The sequence below is a fragment of the Trachypithecus francoisi genome, unplaced genomic scaffold, assembly GCF_009764315.1.
Source record: "Trachypithecus francoisi isolate TF-2019V2 unplaced genomic scaffold, Tfra_2.0 Lachesis_group12, whole genome shotgun sequence".
Classification (NCBI taxonomy): domain Eukaryota; kingdom Metazoa; phylum Chordata; class Mammalia; order Primates; family Cercopithecidae; genus Trachypithecus; species Trachypithecus francoisi.
In genome coordinates, this window is record NW_022681457.1 from 73,440,266 (window position 1) to 73,464,686 (window position 24,421).

The 24,421-nt window shown below is 41.4% G+C and overlaps 1 protein-coding gene across 3 annotated transcripts in view; it reads left to right on the forward strand.

Annotated features, from left to right (window-relative positions):
- FAF1 (Fas associated factor 1) overlaps nt 1-24,421 on the forward strand; it is a 534,320-nt gene that overhangs the window by 6,863 nt on the left and 503,036 nt on the right. The window contains exon 1 of one of the 3 annotated variants that reach the window (XM_033226428.1): nt 1,399-1,893. The exons of the other annotated variants lie outside the window; for them this stretch is intronic. Coding sequence (XP_033082319.1) covers nt 1,849-1,893 — 45 coding nt within the window. The 5' untranslated portion in view covers nt 1,399-1,848. Of the gene's footprint in view, nt 1-1,398; nt 1,894-24,421 lie in introns of those variants that run through there. 3 annotated transcript variants of the gene reach the window in all.

A 24,421-nucleotide genomic window follows, 5' to 3' on the forward strand; every position in this document is an offset into this window, starting at 1 on the left:
TCATGCTATATGATGATTTCACTAGTTTTTATTTTAGCTCTATAGGATAAAATCACCAATCTTATTTCACATTTTCAAGCGTTTACATACTTTCCAAAGTAAGTAAATGCCCCATGACAATCCAAAAGCTGATATTTTCCCAGGTCAAGGACGAACAACTTCCACTGTCACATTCACTCTAACCTGGATGACAATTACAAACTGTCACACTTCATTGTACATAGTCTTTGGCTGTTTTAGTTACAGAGGCTGTCAATTTCTGACCGTGGGTTGAAACTTTAAATAATTGGTGAATATTCCAAAATAGTTTCTTATGAAAATAAGTAGGCTGGGCGCTGTGGCTCACGCCTGCAATCCCAGCACTTTGGGAGGTCGAGGAGGATCACGAGGACAGGAGTTCGAGACCAGCCTGGCCAACATAGTGAAAAATACACAATTGCTCTAAAATATGTCTCTACTAAAAATACAAAAAAAAAAAAAAACGTAGCCCGGCGTGGTGGCGGGCGCCTGTAATCCCAGCTACTCTGGAGGCTGAGGCAGGAGAATGGCTTGAACCCAGAAGGCGGAGGTTGCAGTGAGCCGAGATCGCGCCACTGCACTCCAGCCCGGGCGACAGTGCGAGACTCCGCCTCTAACCAACTAACTAACTAACTATGTTCAAAGCTGGATTCAAGTTTTACCCCATTTGTAAGATGTCTCAGCTTAAAAAAAAACAAATATAACTGCAGCAATAGAAAGATTTTCCCTTTTTTCCCCCTTTGGAGCAACCCTATTAACTGAAGATTGTTATTTCTCGTAACTACCTTATCAATAAAAAAAAAAAAAATGCTCCTCCTCTTCTCTGGGACGAGATTTTTACCTTTCTCAGCTTCCTCCTCTTTCCCATGTCTACCATGGCAGACTGGTTACTTCTGGGTTATGGAGTCTGAGGATGCAGACGTCAGGGAGCTTGGGACTGGGTGTGACAGTGTGGATTCGGTTTTGACAGGTTGAGCGTGAGAGACTATATGAAGTTGTATTTTGGTGAAACATGGTAGAGAAAACGTGTATTTCCGAAATACTGTTTGTTAGACGAGTTGTAAGCGTGTGTTCAGTTGGTTTGTGGGGCTGGTGTGTATTTATGTGACTAACCACGTGAGGTGCACAATCTGGTCCCCGCCTCAGCTAGGGGGAGGCGCTATCCCGAGGCCTTTGCTTAAATCCAAACTGGAATAACCTGTTGCCAGACTTGAAGCTTCCGCAGCTGCAGGTTGCAGTCTCTGCAGCCAGCGCAGAGATCCTGGCCCGGTAGTCGCGCGCCCAGCGCTTGACAGGAGGGTGGTCACGTGGAAGCCGCAAAGCGGCGCTTTGCGACCTCGATGACAGGCAAAATGTGCGACAGCCGTGGCGCTGGCCAACCAGGGGCGGAGGCGGCGGCCAGGGAGGAAGCGGAGGAGGCGGAGGCGGCCGCGGCGTTCGCCCGCCCGCTCGCTCGCTCGGTTTCCCCGCCCCCGCCGGGCTTAACGCCGCTGAAGGTAGCCGGGTGCGCGCTGTCGCAACCTGCCCTCATCCTGGCCCGCGACTGTAAGACCGGACCCACATCCAGACCAGTCTCCCTGTGCCGGCTGCTGCGACGCGGGCTCCGCAGGTTGCAGGCGGGCGGCCGGGGCGCCTGAAGGTTACCGAGTGCATGAGCGCCTAGCGCCTCCCGCGCTGCCCCGCCCGCTGGCCCGCCGGCCAGCCTGCCGGCTCGCCCGCCAGCCCCTCGGCGCCCGGCGGCGGCGGCGGCGGCGGCGACGGTCGCAGGAGGTACCGTCTCCCTCCCAGGTGCGCGCTTCGCTCCCGGAGCCGTGGAACTCGGCGGCCGCCATGGCGTCCAACATGGACCGGGAGATGATCCTGGCGGATTTTCAGGTGAAGTGTCTGGCCCTCTTCCCCTCCCACCTCCAACCTCGTGGGTTTCCGGTGCCACAAGGGAGTCTTCTTCCCAGCGTTTGAACGCTGCAGTGGTGTGTGGTTTAGGCTTTTATACGGTGCGTGGCGTGTGTGTGTGTGTGTGTGTGTGTGGCGAGCTATGGAAAGCGTATACTTTATATGCTATCATGAGTGTGTAGAATGTGTTAAGTACGGGTTGAATGGGGTTGGAGGTATTAATGACTTTTGGGTTACTACGTGTGTGGAATGTGTAGTGTTTCCTGTATGGTGTAGGGGAACGTGTAGAATTTTTGTTTTAATTGGTGTGGGACCATTAAGCATGGGATGTTTTGGGTTCTATAGGGAGAGATGTATGGAGTGTGAGCGTGGAGCGTGTGGTGTTATGGGCGTGGTGTATTTATATTGTATTAAGGGAAGAGTAAAAAAGCAGAATGATGAGATGGCGAGGGTAATAGCAATGGGGTACTGAGGTCCTTTTCAAAGAGGAGTAAACATTTGAGACTTTGCCTTATTGGAATCTTTGGAGGGTAAGAAGATAACGAGGAGACAGATAAGACTGTATATTCCAGAGTATCTCTGCAATGAATTCACAAGCTTAATAAATTACCTCTTCATATTTGCGGATTCCCCTCCTCTACAGACTTGAATTGCTTGGTTGGTGTCCTTTCTCCAGGAATACTTTAAAGGATAAGTAAAGGCTGTTCTCTTAATAAACCCAGCTGTAGTGCCACTGACATGTAAGTATCTTAGGGAGGCCCTTTGAAAGTAGAACTGTATGCATTGTGAAAGACTTGGAGCTAGAACTAATGTCCTGTGAGCACTACCTTTGCCTTTTGATGTTTGGTGAAGAAATTATTTTAGTGAGATATTTTTAGCCATTTTGGCATCAACTTAGAAGCTACTGTCAAGTATAGGCAGACTTTTCCCTCTTTAACACTCATCATTGCACAGGGTCTAACACTAGCATAGTAGGCAGTATTTTTCCTTACTGAAATTTTGTTGGGCTGTTCTCTCTCTCCCTCTGTTGTATTAAGTTCCTTATTTTTTAAAAATTAATTAATTTTTTTTTGAGACGGAGCCTCGCTCTGTTGCCCAGGCTGGAGTGCAGTGGCGTGATCTCTGCTCACTGCAAGCTCCGCCTCCCGGGTTCACACCATTCTCCTGCCTCAGCCTCCCAAACTGCTGGGACTACAGGCGCCTGCCAACACACCCGGCTAATTTTTTGTATTTTTAGTAGAGTCAGGGTTTCACCCTGTTAGCCAGGATGGTCTCCATCTCCTGACCCGTGATCTGCCCGCCTCAGCCTCCCAAACTGCTGGGATTACAGGCGTGAGCCACTGCGCCCGGCCCTTATTTTTACAAATTAACGTTCAGATAACCATTTTCAGAGTTTGCTGTTTTGGTTACCCAGTGGAATCTGATATACAGGTATTAGGAATATGCATATATCTACACTTTTATTAAACCATAACCTCTAATAAAGGAGGGTCCTTAAAATAAAAGTTGACCATAAGATTTTGATGTTTTGTAGGTTTAGGATTAGCCTCAGGCTTTTTGCCTGCCTAAATTTAAAAAAATTTTTTCAATTAATTAGATTTTTTAGAGATGGGCCTTGCCATGTTGCCCAGGCTGGTCTTGAACTCCTGGGCTCAAGTGACCTACCCGCCTCAGCCTCTGAAAGTGCTGGGATTACAGGTTTAAGCTGCCACACCCAGCCCTGCCTAAGTTTTTCATCACTGTCTTTTTGTTTTGTTTTTGTTCTCCAGTTCTTTTATCTAATGTGGAATGCACTGATTGAAAATGGACTCTATATTTCTAGGTGTAGTTTTACCGTGTTAGAAAATTGTCTTCTGATTTCCCTTTATAAGGTAATTATAAATTTGTTTTGATTTTGCCTTTTTATCTCTAATAACTTGCATCTGCTTTCTATTTTTTGTGTGTGACAATTATTATGCTTAACTGTTAACCTTATATTGGCTAAAGGACAGGAAATTTAGGTTTCTTGTACTCAGGCAAAGCAAGATTTTCCAGGGATTTTGGTTTGAGAATGAAAATGATAATTTCGATCACATTAATAAGATGGGGATAAGTTTTTCTCTTCAGACTAATGGTAATGCTATACACAATTGTTTAAAAATGGGGAAAATGGAATAGCATGTGCAGTGAACAATTGTTTGTCTAATAATTTTATGTTGTCAAATAGGTAAAACAATGTTATTGATAGAAGAAAAAATTATTTGGAAAACTACACACATCAAACACATTAGCCATTTGTGTGTTTAGGAACCTGGAGTCCTCTTACAAATGATGGTCTTAGTCAAAAGTGATTTTTCTTCCTGTTTTTCATATTATTTAAATTTTTATAGGATTAACGTAAAAGTAAACATTTATTCAGTTATAAGAAAACCAGGTAATTTATTTATTTACTTACTTATTTTTTCTGAGACAGAGTTTCACTCTTGTTGCCCAGGCTGGAGTGCAATGGCATGATGTCGGCTCACTGCAACCTCCGCCTCCCGGGTTCAAGTGATTCTCCTGCCTCAGCCTCCTGAGTAGCTGGGATTACAGGCATGCACCACCATGCTCAACTAATTTTGTATTTTTAGTGGAGACGGGGTTTCTCCATGTTGGTCAGGGTGGTCTCAAACTCCTGACCTCAGGTGATCCCCCTGCCTAGGCCTCCCAAAGTGTTGGGATTACAGGCATGAGCCACCACACCTGGCCTCAAGTAATTTATTTTAAGGATTGCAGCTTAAGACTTGGCATATGGATACTTGGATGACACTGGTTTCTTCTGTAACTGGGCAAATCAATTTCCTCACCAAAAGTGAATATGGTAAAATTACATGTTTATATCATGATTGTGAGACTCAGTAATAGTTTGAGAGCTCGGTATTGTCTTTGTAGAAAAGACATAATTTCCAAATTTGATTAAAATTCAAAAATGAATCACATTTTGATCATTGCTAGTGTGTCTAAATGTGGAAAAACCTTTGAGAAGGATTTTTGTATTTTTTTTTGACTATTTCAAGTCAATAGAGAAAAGAATTCTGTTGAAATCAGTGAAGTGGTGATAAGTAGTGGGTGGAATATTACAGCTCAGACTTAATGGGATAGATTTGGAATATTATAGATGGGTGAATTTATTCCAAAGCAAATATTACTCCAAATTGTCCTCTAAGAAAATCCTCCCCCAATCTGCTAATGAAAAAAAAAAAATTGTGGTACAATCTTTGTAAAATTTACCATTTTAGCCATTTTAAAGTCTACAGTTCAGTGGCATTAAGTACATTCATTTTGCTTTGCTACTATCACCATCATCCATCTCCAGAAAGCTTTTCGTCTTGCAAATCTGTTACCATACTTATTTAACAATAAGTCCTTGTATCCCTCTCTCCTCAGCCCCTGGCAACCACCATCCTACTTTCTATCTCTGAATTCGACTATTCTATTAATAGATACCTCATATAAGTGGAACATACAGTATTTGCCCTTTTTCGTGACTGGCTTATTTCACTTAGCATAATGTGCCCAAGATTCATACGTGTTAGCATGCGTCAGGATTTTCTTTTAAAGGCTAAATAATGTTCCATTGTGTGTATATACCATATTTTGCTTATTCTTTCACCTTCCATGGACATTTAGGTTGTTTCTACCTTGTAGTTTTGTGAATCATGCTGCTATAAACATTGGTGTACAGATTTGTGTTCCAGCTTCTGCTTTCAATTCTTTTGCATATATACTCAGAAGTTAAATTGCTGGACCACATAGTCATTCTATTTTTAATTTTTTGAGGAACTGTCATATTGTTTTCTATAGTGCCTGCACCACCAAAATTTTGAATGGAGAGAATGTCAGCATCCTATTTAATAAATTATTTTAAAAATAAGATTTAGAGCTGGGCACGGTGGCTCACGCCTGTAATCGCAGCACTTTGGGAGGCCAAGGTGGGCGGGTCATGAGGTCAGGAGATCGAGACCATCCTGGCTAACATGATGAAATCCCGTCTTTACTAAAAATACAAAAAATTAGCCGGGCATGGTGGCGGGTGCCTGTAGTCCTAGCTACTCAGGAGGCTGAGGCGGGAGAATGGTGTGAACCCGGGAGGCGGAGCTTGCAGTGAGCCTAGACCGCGCCACTGCACTCCAGCCTGGGCGACAAAGCAAGACTCCATCTCAAAAAAAAAAAAAAAAAAAAAAAATTCAGATCTGAGCAAATGAATTTAGAATTTGGAATATTTGACCAAAAATCAGTTTTACATGTACATATAGTGTTAACATAGTATGTTACTGATAAAGGAATGACTAGAGTAGTACACCCACAATTCTTGCTAGCTAGAGCCAGAAGGGGGTGTAAAGGAATTTCCTGGGTTTAAAAAAGCAGGCAGCGTTGATGAATCATGACTTTCCCCCTACCCCCCTGAATGGTTTTGTAATAAAGAGATGCATTCAGGTGAAAGTTTCAAGTCTTTTAGTAACTATAGAATAACTGTTCTTTTTGTAATTGTAGAATTCTTTTAACTTTTTTTTAAGTTGAAGTGGAGAACATGAATCATTTGGTCTCAAACAAACTTTCGAGACCCTATTTGGTTTGCTTACATATGTGAAAATAGTTATCCAAATAATTGCGATTGCTATCAAATAATTTCAATAATATCAGTTACTTCTTTTGGTCTAGAGTTTTCTCCTCCTTAACCTCTTTTTTTTGGCGAGACAGGGTCTCACTCTGTCACCCAGGCTGGAGTGCAATGGAGTGATCACTGCAGCTTTGAACTTTTGGGCTCAAGTGATCCTCTCACCTCATCTTCCTGAGTAGGTGGGACTACAGATGTGTGCCACCAAGCCTGGCTAATTTAAAACAAATGTTTAAGCCAGGCATGGTGGCTCACACCTGTAATTTCAGCACCTTGGGAGGCTGAGGCAGGTGGATCACTTGAGGTCAGGAGTTCAAGACCAGCCTGGCCAAGATGGTGAAACCTCGTCTCTTCTAAAAACACACACAAAAATTAGCTGGGCATGGTGGCTGGTGCCTGTAATCCCAGCTGTGGGAGTTTGAGGCAGGAGAATCACTTGAACCTGGGAGGTGGAGGTTTCAGTGAGCCAAGATCATTTCACCTCACTCCAGCCTGGGTGACAGACTAAGGCTCTGTCTCAAAAAAAATCAATTTTTTTTTTTTTTTTTAAGAAACAGGGTCTTTTTATGTTGCCCAAGCTGGTCTTGAACTGGCCTCGAGTGATCCTTCTGCCTCGGCTTCCAGAGTGCTGAAAGTATAAGCATGAGCCACCACACTTGGCCTGGTGTTACCTGTTTTTGTATTTATGTTTCTCTGTTGCTGTTAATACAGAGGCAGACATCATAGCTGTACTCAAGTGAAGAAAGAAAAAGAACAACTGTCACTAGCAGTAATATTTGTTTTAGACTTTCTGAGAAGCCCTATCTGCCTTGCTAAAAAAGTATTCTTGGCTGGGCATGGTGGCTCACGACTATAATCCCAGCACTTTGGGAGGCCGAGGTGGGTGGATCATGAGGTCAGGAGATTGAGACCATCCTGGCTATCAGCGTGAAACCCCGTCTCTGCTAAAAAACAAAAAATTAGCCAGGCGTGGTGGCAGGTGCCTATAGTCCCAGCTACTCGGTAGGCTGAGGCAAGAGAATGGTGTGAACCCAGGAGGCGGAGCTTGTGGTGAGCCTAGATCGCGCCACTGCACTCCAGCCTGGGCGACAGAGTGAGACTCCATCTCAAAAAAAAAAAAAAAAAAAAAAGTATTCTTTCTGGTTTAGTTCCATTGGTCATAGATTAAGAGTCCCTTTATTTTTTCTCTAATTTGGCATTGATTTGATGTTATTTTCAGTTATGTTTTCTGTACCACACAAATGTGCTTTTGTTTCTCACCCCTAGTCTTTCCAGCTAATAATACTTTTTGCTGCCTAAATTACTTTATGAATTTTCTTTTCTTTTCTTTTTTTTTGAGACGGAGTTTCGCTTTTGTTTCCCAGGCTGGAGTATAGTGGCGCGATCTTGGCTCACTGCAACCTCTGCCTCTTGGGTTCAAGCGATTCTCCTCCCTCAGCCTCCCAAGTAGCCGGGATTACTGGCGAGAACCACTATGCCCAGCTAATCTTTGTACTTTTAGTAGAGATGGGGTTTCTCCATCTTGGCCAGGCTGGTCCCAAACTCATGACCTCAGTTGATCTACCCACCTTGGCTTCCCAAAGTGCTGGGATTACAGGCGTGAACCTCCACATCTGGCCAAATTTTCTTGTATTGGGTTATCACCATGGGTCTTTGAAACTTTTCTTTGCATATGAGCTTCTCTTTGAAGTATGGACTTTTCTGTTGCATACTGGTAAGTCATTTATGTTGAGTGACACATAAGTAGTTTCTGTCCCTTTATAACATTTTCTCTTTCTAAATGAAGTTGTGAATCTCACTTCTTTCTTTTTTAGTTTGACACGGAGAAATATCGTCTACAAAAGACAATAACAGACTGTGTGAGTAGAAATGATATTGATCCAAACAGATATCTTTTGTGATGTTGCGGATTAGGGACCAAACTAAGTATCCATGGAACATCATATTTCATTCCTGGCAGCAAGTAATCTTGTTACCTGTCCTTTCTTTCCTTTCTCCTCTGTCCTGTTTATTTATTAGAGAGGCAAATCATGTTGTTTTAGTATTTGGGTTGTAGGTCATTGGGAAAATAAGGTTTTCGCATGTAGAATAAAGTTTAATGGTTAGCAGTTAAGGACATGGACTTTGGATTCAGACCACTTGTATTTAAATCACAGCCCTACCACTGACTCTTCAGGTGATCTTTGACAAATCACTTCACACCCCTCTGCCTCAGTTTCCCCATATGAAAAATAAGTTAGCATATGTAAAGTGATTAGAAAAGGTGTCTAACATAGAAAGTGTTCAATACATTTTAGCTGTTTTTTTTTTTTTTTTGACAGTTTTAAGTTATGTACTTGTTCTCTGTAGGGAACTTCAGAGATCATCTGTTTGAAGCTTATCAGTTTTCCCTTTGTGGAAATTGAGACCCAGAAAAGAGAAGTGACTTGTACAAGGTCATAGGTTGGTTTGAAACAGTGTTTGTTTGTTTGTTTGAGACAGGGTCTCATTTGGCCACCCAGGCTGGAGTGCAGTGGTGTGATCTTGGCTCAGTGCAACCTCCATCTCCCAGGTTCAAGCAGTTCTCTTGCCTTAGCCTCCTAAGTAGCTGGAATTACAGGCATGTGCCACCACACCCAGCTAATTTTAAAAATATTTTTAGTAGAGATGGGGTTTCACCATGTTGGCCAGGCTGGTCTTGAACTCCTGACTTCAAGTGATCCGCCCGCCTCGGCCTTCCAAAGTGCTGGGATTTCGGGTGTGAGCCACTTTGCCTGGCTGAAACAAATATTTTATAAAGGCACATATAAGAGTGTTCATTTTCTAGCTAATTTGTCAGCTTGGAGTTCTTGGAGAAAACACAACCTACTCTTTAGAAATTTCTCCAAATGAGGAAACTTACATATAAAATAAATTAACAGTGCCTGGCTATCATGTAGTAGACCTTCAGGAAGGAAGAGAAAGGTGGCACTTTGTCTGTTCCTTGTTTACCGTTTAGTGCCATGCTTCTGTGTTCACAGGTGTTCAAAAGCCTTGGAATGCACATAGTGTCTCTAGATTAGCTGAGCGTGATTGAGTTGATGCCTGTTGTTTGCTTGACTGGTTTTATGGACTTTGTAGATCAGGGGTCAGCAAAATATATCTTGCAGGCCAGCGGCCTGTTTTTATAAATAAGGATTTATTTCAGCATAGCCATACCCCTTCATTTACCTTTATCTGTGGTGGTTTTCTTGCTACAGTGACAGAGATGAGTAGTTGAGGCAGATTTTAAAGTCTGGGCATTTAAGGTAAAGTTATTTCCCTCCTCTCCCCATGAAACCAGTACTTTTCTAGGTTTTAGTAAATTCAGAGGGCTGGAATGTTTGAATGCCTGCTAGGTGGCAATATGTGGTTACACCTCCATAAGGGGCAGTTGTTAGAGCATTGTACTTAGGTAGACTGGCTGTAGCTGTTGTTTTTTTGTTTTGTTTTAGGTTTTCTAAGCTGTGGTTCTTTGAGAAAGTCACTTACCCTTTATGGGCTTCATTTATTCAGTCTATAAGATGGTGATCTGGGACAGCTGTGGTGGTTCCCACGTGTATTCCCAGCACTTTGGGAAGAAGAGGCAGGGGGATCACTTGAGGCCGGGAGTTTGAGATCAGCTTGGACAACATAACAAAATCCTGTTTCTACAAAAAAAAAAAAAAAATTTTTTTTTTTTTTTTTTAATTAGCTGGATGTGGTAGCATGTGCCTGTAGTCCTAGCTACTCAGGAGGCTGAGGTAAGATGATGTGATTGCACCACTGCACACCAGCCTGGGTGGGTGACAGAGAGACCCTGTCTGGAAAAAAAAGAATGGTGATTTGTGTAGAGCCATATGTACCTGTAAGCAGAAGATTGGACTAGATCGGGCCAAATAGAATCCAGAGAATCACTTGGCAGCAGTGGGACTGAGGACAATCAATTGTAATTCAGATAACTGACCTAGATTAGGGGTCGGAAGATTACAGCCCGAGGGCCAAACCACCACCTTTTTTTGTAAATAAAGTCTTATTGGAATATAGTCATGCATGTATGTTTACATGTTGTCTCTGGTTATTTTTGTCCTTAATAGCAGAGTTGAGTAGTTGACTGCATGTCCTGCAAAGCCTAAAATGTTTACCCTGCTCCTTTTAGGAGAGTTTGCTGATCCTTGATCTAGATCAGTGGTTTTCAACCAAGGGTGATTTCTGTCCCCCAGGGGACATTGGGCAATGTCTGGAAACACTTTGGTTGCCACAGCTTTGGGCTGCTACTGGCATTTAGTGCACAGAAGCAAAGGATGCTGCTACACATTCTGTAATGCACAGGCATCCCCTGATAGTAAAGAATTTTCTGGCTCAAAATGTTGACAGTATTTATTGGAGAATCCTGATTTAAATCAATAGTTCTGAAACTTTAGTTTGCGTGAGAGTAATTTGGAGGGCTTGTTAAAACCACAGGTTGCTGGATCCCCACCTCAGAGTCTCTGACTCAGTGGGTCTGGTGTAGGGTCTGCAAATTTGCATTTTTTACCAGGTTTGCTGGTTATGCCGATGCTTCTGATCCAAGGACTACACTTGAGAATTGCTGAGCTAGATGACTTTTGAAATTCCATCCATTCCTATGATTCTTTGATTTTGTGATCTTAAGTACTGTTCCATTTCTACGACTTAGGAAAATGGTTTTATGATATGGTTTGGATGTTTGTCCCTTCCAAATCTTACATTGAAATGTGACCTCCTAAGTTGGAGGTGGGTCCTAGAGGTAGGTATTGGATCATGGGGGTGGATCCCTCATAAATGGCTTAGCATCATCCCCATGGTGATGAGTGAATTCTTGCTCAGTTAGTTCATGTGAGATCTGATTGTTTAGGAGTCTGGGGCCAAGTGTGGTGTCTCACGCCTGTAATCTCAGCTCTTTGGGAGGCCAAGGCGGGTGGATCACTTGAGGTCAGGAGTTTGAGACCAGCCTGGCCAACATGGCGAAACCCCACCTCTACTAAAAATACACCAGGCGTGGTGGCGTGCACTTGTAGTCCCAGCTACTTGGGAGGCTGAGGCATGAGAATCACTTGAACCTGGGAGGCAGAGGTTGCAGTGAGCTGAAATCATGCCACTGCAGTCCAGCCTGGGCAACAGAGCAAGACACTGCCTCAAAAAAAAAAAAAAAAAAAAGAAAAGAAAAGAAAAATAAATAAGAGTCTGAGATCTTCACCCTTTTCTCTCTCTCTGGCTCCCTCTCGCCATGTGATAGTCTGGCTTGACTGTGAGAGGCTGTCTCCTGCTTTGCCTTATACCATGATTGTAAGCTCCCTGAGGCCCTCACCAGAAGCTAGCAAATGCTGGCACCGTGTTTTCTGTATAACTTGAGAACCATGAGCCAACAAACCTCTTTTCTGCATAAATTACCCAGGCTGAGATTTTTTTATAGCAACACAAGAATGAACTAACAGAGTATATCTCAGTATACTGATGCTTAGGCTGTTTCATGTTTTTGGATCCTTACTTTTCATGTTCCTTTGGAAAGTTTCTATTTCTCTTTCAAAACCACCTCCTACCTTTTGCTTGTAACATTCATACCTTGTACCCAGTTAGGGTTAATAGTTTCTTGTGTATTTTGTACATATCTCTTCTTTTGAGTCTTATGTTGGATTGTCAGTGATCAATTTACATGTTTCCTTCTCCTACTGTCAGCTCTGTGGGGGGAGCAACTGTCTGGATCTTAACTATCTGTTCCTACGGTATCTAGTGAAAGGTACTCAGCGACTATTTACTGAAGGATTATTCTTAGTTTAGGCTGTTATGGTACAAATGGAATAGAATTGTAAATTTTTATGTATTTTTGATATCTGTCATTGACATGATTTTGAATAATGAAATCTGTCCTTGGGAAAATAAAGATTTGACTAAATCGAGGGTTATAACTTTAAAGTGATGCATATACAGAGAAGTACAAAACACTTCTGCTCTTGTTCAGCTTTTATTGAGGGGCTCAATAAGTGTGACAAAATATAGGCCTTGAGGCCAAGAACTTTGTAAAAATTGAATGCTGCTACTGAATTTGCTGTTTTATTTACTCTTCCTGATTGTAATTTCACTCTCAAATGGTTTTTAAGGCATACATTTTATTTTCAAGTCAAAATTGTTCACCATGTTAAATCACTAGTCATTGACTTAAGGTGGGATAATTTTTTTGAGATAATTTCAAAAAGCCATCTGGTAAAATTAACAGAATAATTACACCTGGCTTTTTTTTTTTTTTTTTTTGAGACAGAGTCTCGCTCTGTCACCCGGGCTGGAGTGCAGTGGCCAGATCTCAGCTCACTGCAAGCTCCGCCTCCCAGGTTTACGCCATTCTCCTGCCTCAGCCTCCCGAGTAGCTGGGACTACAGACGCCCGCCACCTTGCCCGGCTAGCTTTTTGTATTTTTTAGTAGAGACGAGGTTTCACCGTGTTAGCCAGGATGGTCTCGATCTCCTGACCTCGTGATCCGCCCGTCTCGGCCTCCCAAAGTGCTGGGATTACAGGCTTGAGCCACCGCGCCCGGCCACACCTGGCTTTATATTTACTTGTAGTTATGGGGAATAATAGAGATAAGAAGAATGAGATGTCAGATTGTGGTAAAGGAAGAAGGAAGAGTTTTCAGATTATGTACACCTTAATGGCTTTCAGGTTGGGTTTGAGTCACCTAGTTTTTCTCTGTGCAGTTCGTCCTGGCTCCCTGGATTCTTTAATGATTGAGCTATAATAGAAGAGTGTTAGTAGAGGAAAGCTTCTTCTCTTTTGCCCTCCCCATCCTCTTTTTCCCTAAAGGAAAGTAGTGGTTGAATTTGTTTTTTAAAATCCATTTTAGATGTATCCTTTCTTTAATAGGGAAGGAGTAATAACATTAACTTCTAGCTTTTGATTACTTTGTATATGTCAGGTGCTATGCTAGGCTCTTAACATCTAATCTTTACAGTGATCTTTTATTGGGTTATAATGATATGGTTCTCCATGCATGGTTTCTGTATATCTTCTCACCAGAGGCACTGAATGCCTTTGTTTCTATCTTTCCAAAGATTTTTGTATTCTGAACAGCCTTGAAAGGCAGAGATAATGTCTCCCTCTTGGGTGAATGGAGGTAGGCATACTTTCCCCTATAAAAGATTTGGGTTCTTTAGGCTGTGAGTTCCTCTTCTGTATTGCATTCCACTGCATATGCAGGTATCACTTGGCCTATTTTGTGTTGCCCTATAGGAAATGGGACTGGAGAACCAGCACAAGAACATGCTGATACTTTGACTACTAATATTGCTGTGAATCATAAAGTTCATTGTCTCTGACCTGGGAGTCAATGTCTTCTGCCAGCATCCATGAAACTGGCAGACTAAGTTGTTAGCTTGCTAGTAGGATAAAACTCAGATCCTTTAGTTTTTAAGTTTTGGCAGCAAGGATGGATGTTGGCAGACACATGACATTCTGGAAGAAGAAAGATGAGGGTGTCTTCAACGGTTGGTTAACAGAATTTGAGGGAAGTCCTTGGGAATTGGTAGAAACGTTGACCAAATTAAGTGGTTCTCTACTTTATTGCCTGTTAATGATAAGATATTGGGGAAGTGGTTACAGACTGAGTTCCAGGACGTAGGTTCAAAGACAGCTGCCTGAACATTCCTCCTGTTGTTGCCCACTCTCCTTTGGATGGGGAGGATATTTTTCACCAGTCTGGAGGTCACCCTCAAATCCTCCCCAGTGTAACAACTAGGCAGATGTGTTCTGGTTGGGCAAAATCTTCTGTTCCCTTTCAGACAAGAGTTACAGATGTATGTGTACCTACACTGAGTGTGAAAGGAGGCAAATTTGTAACTTATGTGGGCAGAAAAAAAGTTGTTAGAATTTTGCTTTGCCTGAGAGATGGAGTGTATAATGTCTTATGGCTCAGCCCCTCTGGAGGAAACTTTAATTCCCACTTTACTGTCTGAAGCAAAGCCGTCGGCTCAGTGGGGTCATTAATTCATAGAGGTTTCACCTTAAACCTGCTCCTGGTTTGCTGATGGTTTAGTCAAGCTGAAAGCTTACTGTGTCTGCTTGACTTCTAGGGCTGTTCAGCCTCTGTACTAGCTATGCAGACTGATAATCGATGTGATTGCTCTGTTCTCTGGACAGAACTCAGAGAACTCAAGGCTTTTTTTTTTCCGAGGCTTTTCTCATAGCTCTGATTGGTACTCTCCTTGATGAAACTTGTTATATTTCTACTGACTTTTGCCTGTTGCTAATGGCCTGGCTCTTTGATCTGCCACTTGGAAAGCTATAGACTGGCAAGTTAAAGACAGCAGTAGTGCACCTTTTATCGTACAAGCCACTCAGCAGTGAACTGATTGTCAAGGTATTTGATGCTTCCATGCTCCCTACCGTTCGTAGGCATCTGGTATGTGGATAAACATTGAATATTGGAACAGCTTCTTCAAAAATTGACTCAACAATTCCTGATTCTACATCCTTCACCTCCCCTTGATTCACACACCTTACTTAGAAAGCCAATTTTGCCACTGCTTGTAGCCGTCCCCAGAAAAGGATCATCTCATCTTGATCACTCCTGAGTAATGATCAGAATGGAAGGGGTGGGAGGTTATATAGCCCTATTTTGAGAATTCAGGATTCCACCCTGACCAATTTAGGTGTGATGTTTCTTTCCCCTCCAGTAACAAACCAAGGCCAACCTGGTTGGCATCTATCTTCTATGTGGCAGCTAGGCCAAAAGATGGCTTAGGGAATTCATAATTATTGTTCAGTTACCTGGATTCTCTTGTTGCATTGATATTACTCTAGGTCATCAGGATAGTCACTATTTGGTTGGGTATACTGCTTGCTGGGTCCCTGTATGGTAGACAGTGGGGGCCATAATAGGTTTCTGTAGGTTTTATACAAATTCCCTTGACCCTCATATGCCTGACATTTCCAGATGAAAGGTCTGGGTGTTGTGAGTAAAAGATAACTGGGAAAAAGGTAAAGTTATAGCTACTGGAATCGGACATACTGATTTTGTAGCAATGGACAGAGAGCAGCAATCCTGACACTTGGTGGAAGGACCACCTTAGACCCCAGGAGGTTTAGAGAAGGGAAAGACATTAATGTTCATTTTCTTTCAGAATCACCCTTGAAGCCTTCCTCATAAAGGAAAACACTCTGATGCAGCTCCTCCAAACTGTTGCTATCACATTAAGTTTAGCTGACTGCTGGGTCTGCCATCCCCCATGGCTCTGATCATGATTTGTCTTCCCCTGTAAACTTACTGGGAGGTCTACTGGAAACAGCAGTGGGTGGCTCCAGGTCATGTACCTTCCATGCAAAACACCTGCAAACACTTCTTTACTCCCATCTCATCAACTTCACTCAGATTCTGTGGGATAGATTTTGGCCACCTGGATTATGGCCTGGACAAACGGGACAGATTGGACTGACTGCCATCATTCAGTCCTTTCAAAAACAAGGACTAGACTCAATGTTTTGAACTGAACAGGGTGGGAACCTTGTGCTGGGACACAATTTGACAATGCCTCCTTGGCTGATGTAGGTCCTCCTTGGAAAGACCTAGTGATTCTAAACAACCCTCTCTTTTCTGGTGTACCATGTGTGTCCTTGGGACTGTACTTCTTTTGTGTAACCCAGGCATTAGCTTATCTCCCTTCTAGAAACATGGACCTTCCTCCACCTTTGAATGTTTAAGGAAACACCATTAAATCTTGTAGCCTTTAGAGAACTGTGGAGACCTCTCTAAAATGAGGCCATCCCTGCTTGCTTGGGGAAGCTTCCTGGAATGATAACTGATTTGTTATTTAGGCACACCCTGTGAACAATTATCTGTGTAAGGGAGTCATTCAATTAGACTAGGCAGTGCAAAATTCATTCCTGACTTTTTAACTGAAGTAACCAGTGACAACACCTTGGCCCTGGAAGGCATTAAGGTCAGCCTCAATTCACTGACCAGAGTTCTTAGGGATGATAAAATTGCCCTGGACTTTTTTCTTGTGAGCCAAGGCAGAGTCTGTACAATTACTAATATATCTTATTGTTCCTAGATTAATACCTTAGGCCAAATGGAAAGGTCAATACAGAAAGCTACTTGACTTTCTAAGGTAGACCCTGATGGCTTATGGGATTTCATCTTATTTGGGTGTGGGATTCTAAGAAACATGGTTGAAATCAGTTCTGAAAATTGACCTCATCCTGCTGCTTGGAGTCTTGTTGATAGTAGCCTTAATTAAATGATGTATGATATCAATTGATTAGATTTAGTTCAACCCTCTGTCTGTTGGATTAATCAGAGTGCCTGATAGTGGCATACTTGTGAGAAAATTATCAGCCACCAAGATGGTTAGAAATGACAAGTGGATGTTGTTGGGACACAATTCTCTATGTCTTGTATGTTTTTGCACATCTTATGAATAGGGTACTGATTGTTCTAGCTTTTCTTCTCTACCAGCCTAGATAGTGTTTCCCTAAAGGGCTGGTTGCTTACACTCTGAAGGTAAAGATGCTTTCTCCCTCCACAGCAAAGGACAGGTATGCTTACAGTACATTATAAAAGATTCACATTCCCTAAGCTCAGGGTTCCTCTCCTGTAATGCAGTCCACGGTGTATGGCCCACTCTGTGTCACCCCATGGGAAATTGGCCTTGGGAATTGGTGTAAAAATTACTGATACTCTGTTAAAAAAACAAAAAACAAAAAACAAAAAAAAACAAAACAAAGCTAAGACTCTGGCTGCTGTTATTGTTGTGAGGAATAAAGTGCTTCATCCTTGTCTTAGGAGTCCTGTATCGTCCTCCAATATCCATGAAATTGTAACAGGACAGGTTGTTAGCTTGCCAGTAAGTAGGTTGGATTCTTAGCTTTTTTGTAGTTGTTACCACCCTGCAAGGTAGGTAATCCCTCATTTTGCATATTGATCTTAGAGATAGTAATTATAATAACTACAACTAACATTTATTGAACGTTTCCTTCCCTTTCTCTTCCCTTTCCCTCCCCTCCCCTTCCTTAAAATACAGTGTAGTTTACAACAGAGTTCACATGTGATGTGGTGCAGTGGCTTACTACACCTGGATAATTTGTGTGTACATATATATACACTTTTGTAGAGATGGAGTTTCACTATGTGGCCCAGGCTGGTCTCAAACTCCTGGGCTGAAGCGATCTGCCCACTTTGGCCTCTCAAAGTATTGACGTTACAGGCGTGGGTCACCGCGTCTGCATCTGGCCTGAATATTTTCTTTCTATTGGGCTCTGTGATAACTGTTTCATTTGCATTATCTCATCTAATTGTTATATGCCATCTAATTTGTAATAGCCATTGTTCTTATTTCCATATAAAGATGGAGAATATGGAGGGGTAAAGAGGTTAAGTAATTATCTAATGACAGATAGTAACAAGACAAGGGTGGGATTGGAACTCAGATTTGTTTGACTGCAAAGTAAAATGTATGTATGATCTTATATATCCACATTTGCTCAAATGAGTATGCTAGGCAGTACTCAACAGCAATTTACTGGAATAATAAAAAAACCATGGTTTTAAGAAATATTAAAAATCATTTTCACAAAGTATATATAAAATTTACATAAATTTTAAATAGAAAATGAGATTTCAAAGACATTGTAAGAAGGTAACTTGCTTCTCTTTGGGCCCAATGGGGAAACATGTTTTTCTCCAATGAGGGAACGTATTTCCCTTCTATCGTTATGCCCACGGTTGTGGAAAGATTTAATAAGTACTGAACTTTACCACATTGTCTTTTTTAGAGCAAATCCAAATGCATCCAAACTGGGCTCAGTGGCTCATGCTTATAATCCCCGCACTTTGGAGGCCAAAGTGGGAGGATCGAGGAGTTCAGTATTGCCTAGGCAATATAGTGAGATCTTGTCTCTACAAAAAACTTGAAAAATTAGCTGAGGCCTGGCATAGTGGCTCATGCCTGTAATCTCAACACTTTGGGAGGCTGAGGTGGGTGGATCACTTGAGATCAGGAGTCCCAGACCAGCCTGACCAACATTGTGAAACCCCGTCTCTACCAAAAAAAAAGAAAATACAAAAATTAGCTGGGCGTGGTGGCTGGCACTTGTAGTCTCAGCTACTCGGGAGGCTGAAACACGAGAATCACTTGAATCCAGGAGGTGGAGGTTGCAGTCAGCTGAGATCACACCACTCCACTCCAGCCTGGGTGACAGAGTGAGCGTGAGCCCTGTGTCTCCAAAAAAAAAAAAAAAAAGTTGAGCGTGGTAGCGCGCACCTGTAGTCCCAGCTACTGAGGAAACTGAGATAGGAGGATTGCTTGAGGCTGGGAGATGGAGGTTGCAGTGAGTCAAGATTGTGCCACTGCACTCTAGCCTGAGTGACTCTGTCTTTAAAAAGAAAAACCCAAACTGCATCCAGGTGTTTTTTGATTACTACTTTATCTTTATTCTTTCAAGATGATTTTTAAAATTCCTTTATCCTATTGTAGCTTTATGGCACGCAAAAAGAGAGGACGGTGTAGTTTTTCTGGTGTCCCTGGATTGACCAAGGCTAATAGATGGAAAAACAAAATTGTCCCAAAAAACGAGAGCTTATTGACTGCTTATCTTGAAGTTATGTGTGACAATGGTTGCTACTGAGATTATGTAGTTACTAGTATTTTTACATCACTTTTACATTCATCAATGCCTGTAAGTTACTTTCATTTTTAAAATTCTTTCTTGAAAGTACTGAAAGTGCCTGTAAATAATTATGTTAGTATAAATCTATATCAATGCAAAGTGATTTGCTTAATTTTTCTGGGAGCACTGTCAGTTTTGGGTATTTTCCTGATGTCCTAGTAGTAGAACTTGAAACAAAAATAATGGTGTAGACCAGGCATGTTTGCGCATGCCTATAATCCCAGCACTTTGAGAGGCAGAGGCAGAATTGCTTGAGACCAGGTGTTTGATAACAGCTTAGACAACATATTGAGACCCCCATCTCTACAAAACAAATGAACAACAAAAGCATAATGGTATAGTGGCAAAAGTTGATACATGTGAACTTTGTTGTAAACTACATTGTATTTTAGTATTTCAGAAGAGTAAAATAATGCTTACTAATTACTTTGGAATAATATAGTAAAAATACTCTGCCAATGCTGACTGGATAGATATTTGATAATATGAAATTATATATATTTTTAAATCTGGTAATGTCCTTACTGGATTTTAAGAAAAGGAGTCCTGTGGCTGGGCATGGTGGTTCCACGCCTGTAATCCCAGCACTTTGGGATGCCGAAGTAGGCAGATTGCTTGAGCTCGGGAGTTTGAGACCAGCCTAGGCAACATGGTGAAACCCCATCTCTACAAAAAAAATACAAAAATTAGCCAGGTGTGGTGGTACGTGCCTGAGGTCCCAGCTTCTCGGGAGGCTGAGGCACAAGAATCACTTGAACTCATGAGGCAGTGGTTGCAGTGGGCCGAGATCATGCCACTGCACTCCAGCCTGGGTGACAGAGTGAGACCTTGTCTTAAAGAAAAAACCAAGAAAATAAAAAAGTACTTTTAGAGACATGCTGTAATACTTATGGGTGAAATGATATATCTAGAATTTACTTCAAAATGACCTTCAATAAATGTGATTCACCACATAAACAGAATTAAAAGCAAAAACCCTATGATCATCTCAATAGATGCAGAAAAAGCTTTCAATAAAATCTAACATCCTTTCATGATAAAAACCCTCTACAGACTAGGCATGGAAGGACCATACCTCAAAGTAATAAGAACCATCTATGACAAACCCACAGCCAACATCATACTTAATGAATAAAAGCTGGGACCATTCCCCTTGAAAACTGGGACGAGGTGAAGATGCCTACTCTCACCATTCTTATTCATCATAGTATTGGTCATAGTACATAGTCCTAGCCAGAGCAGGTATTCAAATAGGGAATGAAGAAGTCAAACTATACCTAGAAAACCCTAAGAACTCTGCCAAAAGCCCCTAGAACTGCTAAACAATTTTAGCAAGGTTTCAGGATATAAAATCAGTGTACAAAAAGCCAGTAGCATTTCTATACACCAGTAACGCTCAGGCTTAGAGTCAAATCAAGAGTGCAATCCCATTTACAGTAGCCACAAAGAATATGAAATACCTAGGAATACAGTTAACCAAGGACATGACAATCTCTACAAGGAGAACTACAAAATGCTGTTGAAAGAAATCGGAGATGAAACAAATGAATGAAAAAACGTGCTTATGCATTGGAAGAATGAATAACATTAAAATGACCATACTCTCCAAAGCATTTTATACATTCAGTGCTATTCCTGTCAAACTACCAAGATTATTTTAAACAAAACTACAAAAAACTATTCTAAAATTCACATGGAAGCAAAAAAGAGCCCAAATAGCCAAAGCATTCCTAAGCAAAAAGAACGAAGTGGGAGGCATTATACCACCCAACTTCAAAGTATACTGTAAGGCTGTAGTAACCAAAACAGCATGGTACTGGTACAAAAACAGACACATAGACCAATGGAACAGAATAGAAAACTCAGAAATAAAGTTGCATTTCTTTTTTTTTTTTTTTTTTTTGAGGCGGAGTCTCGCTCTGTCTCCCGGACTGGAGTGCAGTGGCCAGATCTCAGCTCACTGCAAGCTCCGCCTCCCGGGTTTACGCCATTCTCCTGCCTCAGCCTCCTGAGTAGCTGGGACTACAGGCGCCCGCCACCTCGCCCGGCTCGTTTTTGTATTTTTAGTAGAGATGGGGTTTCACCGTGTTAGCCAGGATGGTCTCGATCTCCTGACCTCGTGATCCGCCCGTCTCGGCCTCCCAAAGTGCTGGGATTACAGGCTTGAGCCACCGCGCCCGGCCATTCCACAATTGCTATAGTGATGTCAAATAGGATGTTCTGAGCTTGCCTAACCAGGCAATTTACTCAGAGTATTCTTAGTGGTATGGTTGGCATTGTGGTCAGAGAAGAAAGATGGGTATATCATGGAGTTTTGTCAGTATGAACAATTGTGCCTAATAAAAAAACAGTGTCTTTAATTCTTATTGCTTAAATCAGTATGTACTGAGGGTATACCAGACATTAATTTATTCAAGAGATACTTAAATGACCTCACATGTCTTATAATGCAAGGATGTAAGGAATACAGAGAAATACATATTACCTGACATGGTTTTTATTCATATTTTCACTCACTTGACAAAGATTTATTGAATATCTGCTCTGTGGCAGGCATTATACTAGGTATAGGTGAATAGGGATTGGGAAGAGGAGGAAGAGATACAAAAATTAAGATGGGGGGGCATTGTTCTTAAAATCCTTGGAAATAATTATAGTGCGGAATAACAATAAAGGAATATAGAACTTGGTTCCAGTGGTTAAAATGGGTATATTCATATAGTACTTTAAACCAATAATATTAGATATGTCATAGGGCAGAATACAACTAACTGTCAGATGGTTGGTAAAACCATGAGAATCATGTGGTACAAAGTCCCAGGGCTGAAATCCCTTCTGAATCTTTCCTCATGTCCATCTTTTGCTTGAAAACTTTTGGTAATTAGGGGATCACTACTTTGTAAGGCAGCTAATAAAATTTTACCTCTTTGTAACTTACTGATTTACTCTAGACCTGTACAGAATCTGTGCCTACCCCCCCATATGAAGGCAACTATGTTAGCATTAACTCTTATCTGAGTCCTAATTTTTCAGTTCTTTCTACCACTCTTATTACTTAGCTGCTCTCTGGATGTGCTTGTCTGTCAATGAAACACTTCAAAAGAAGAGATCAAGAGTGAATACAATATTCCAAAAGAGATTTGGAATACAGTAGAATGGACTTTCCCCTAGTTGTGCACATTGTATTACTATTAATGTACAATGTGTGATACTAATACCTTACAATTTTGACACATATTGGTGGGTGGTAACATAAATATCCCACCTAAGTAAGGCATACCTCCCTCATCTTAAATTCAATCATTTGAATTTCTTTAGCTCAGTGAAGAACTTTGCCAACTTGAATCTTTCTACCTGCTCTTAAATCATCTCTGTAGGAATTTGCTCCATCAGTTTTCTCCTACATTTCCTTTGGCTTCTGCATCTCTGTTTCGACTGACTCCCTCTTACCCTTATATTTCTCTTCAGTGTTAATGTACATTAGAGTCTGTCCTGTCCCCTTTTCCTTTCCACTCTACCTCATCCCATATGGTTTCCAAGTAATCATCCTTTCTTTGGTTTTCACTATCCATTAAATATATGCTACTAAGTCCAAAAGCAGCAGCCTCATTTCTGTCCTCCTTTGAATTCCAAATTAAATTGCTTACATAGAATGAGGGTCAAGTTCACCGGCAGGCTAACAAAGCTCCTTGTGATTTGGCCTTCTATACCCTATGCCTTGTGCTGTAGTAATACTTTGATGCTTGTAATTTTCTTGAACTTATGTCATTGTGTGTCTCTGCTTTTGTCAGTTCTCCTGTCAGTTTTGCCTGACTCTGTCTTCGCACACTTGTGTGTAGACATTATCTCCTGTGAAGTGTTCTCTGACAGTTACTTACTCCCTCCTCTGTATTTCTCATTCTTCTTCTTTTTAAAAAAAATAAATCTGCAATACTCATATGTATTTCTCATTCCTGTATATCCATCTGTCATTATAACTATCATGTTACTTTGTAAATATCTGCTTGTCTTTCTTATTAATTTGTGAGTTCTTTATAGCCAGGAACTATATCTTATTTGTTTTGCTATTTCTGGTGCCTAGCATGCTTCCTGGCACATAGTATATTCTCACTGAATATTAAATTGAACTGAACTAGTTAATTTTGAGCTTGTTGAAATAAGAAGGAAAAGATATGATTGGGTCTTTGTATCTTGATTTTGTCATCAGGATGTAGCTGTTTAAGCTTTGTGTCATTTGCATATGTAAATGAACATTAGTTTGTTAGTTAACACTGAGTGCCCTGAGATTTGGGACTGTGTCATGTTCATCTCTGTATTACTAGTACCTAGTACATTGCCTGGCAAATCTCAGGATGTCAGTACTTATTAAAATGTAGCTTTAAGAGTAAATCAGGCTGGGCGTGGTGGCTCATGCCCATAATCCCAGCACTTTGGGAGGCTGAGGGAGGAAGATCACTTGAGGTCAGGAGTTTGAGTCAGCCTGGCCAACGTGGTGAAACCCCGCATCTCTAGTAAAAATACAGAAATTAGCTGGGGGCGTGGTGGTGGGTGCCTGTAATCCCAACTACTTGGGAGGCTGAGGCATGAGAATTGCTTGAACCTGGGAGGCAGAGGTTGCAGTGAGCTGACACCCTGCTACTGCACTCTAGTCTGGGTTACAGAGTGAGATTCCATCTCAAAAAAAAAAAAAAAAAAAAGGGGTAAATCAGGCCAGGAGTGGTGACTCATGCCTGTAATCCCAGCACTTTGGGAGGCTGAGGCAGGAGTTTGAGACCAGCCTGGGAAATATATGTTATATTTTTGACATGCTAGTCAAGTCATCTATCGAAAAATATTTTGGCATGAATTATTAATAATGAATTCGTGGTGATTTGTAATGATCATCCTTCCTAGAAAAAAATATATAGGCCAACATCTTTATTAATTATAAAATTTTGGTGTTAATTGATGGCAGCATACAAAGTTTCTAGTTATCTTAATTTTTGTTTTTCTCTCCTTTTGAAATTCTACCATTTCTCCTATTTAAAACAATTCTCAAAGATTTCTTGTTGGTTATATGGGTCTTATTGCTACATTTTTCAGTACCTTTGTGGTTAGTTGGTGTAAGACATAAATTTACAGATTGAAGAAGCTTAGTGAATACCAAGTAGGTTTAATACAAAGAAAATCACTTGTAGGCACATCATAATCAAACTGCTAAAAACCAAAGATAAAATCTTAAAA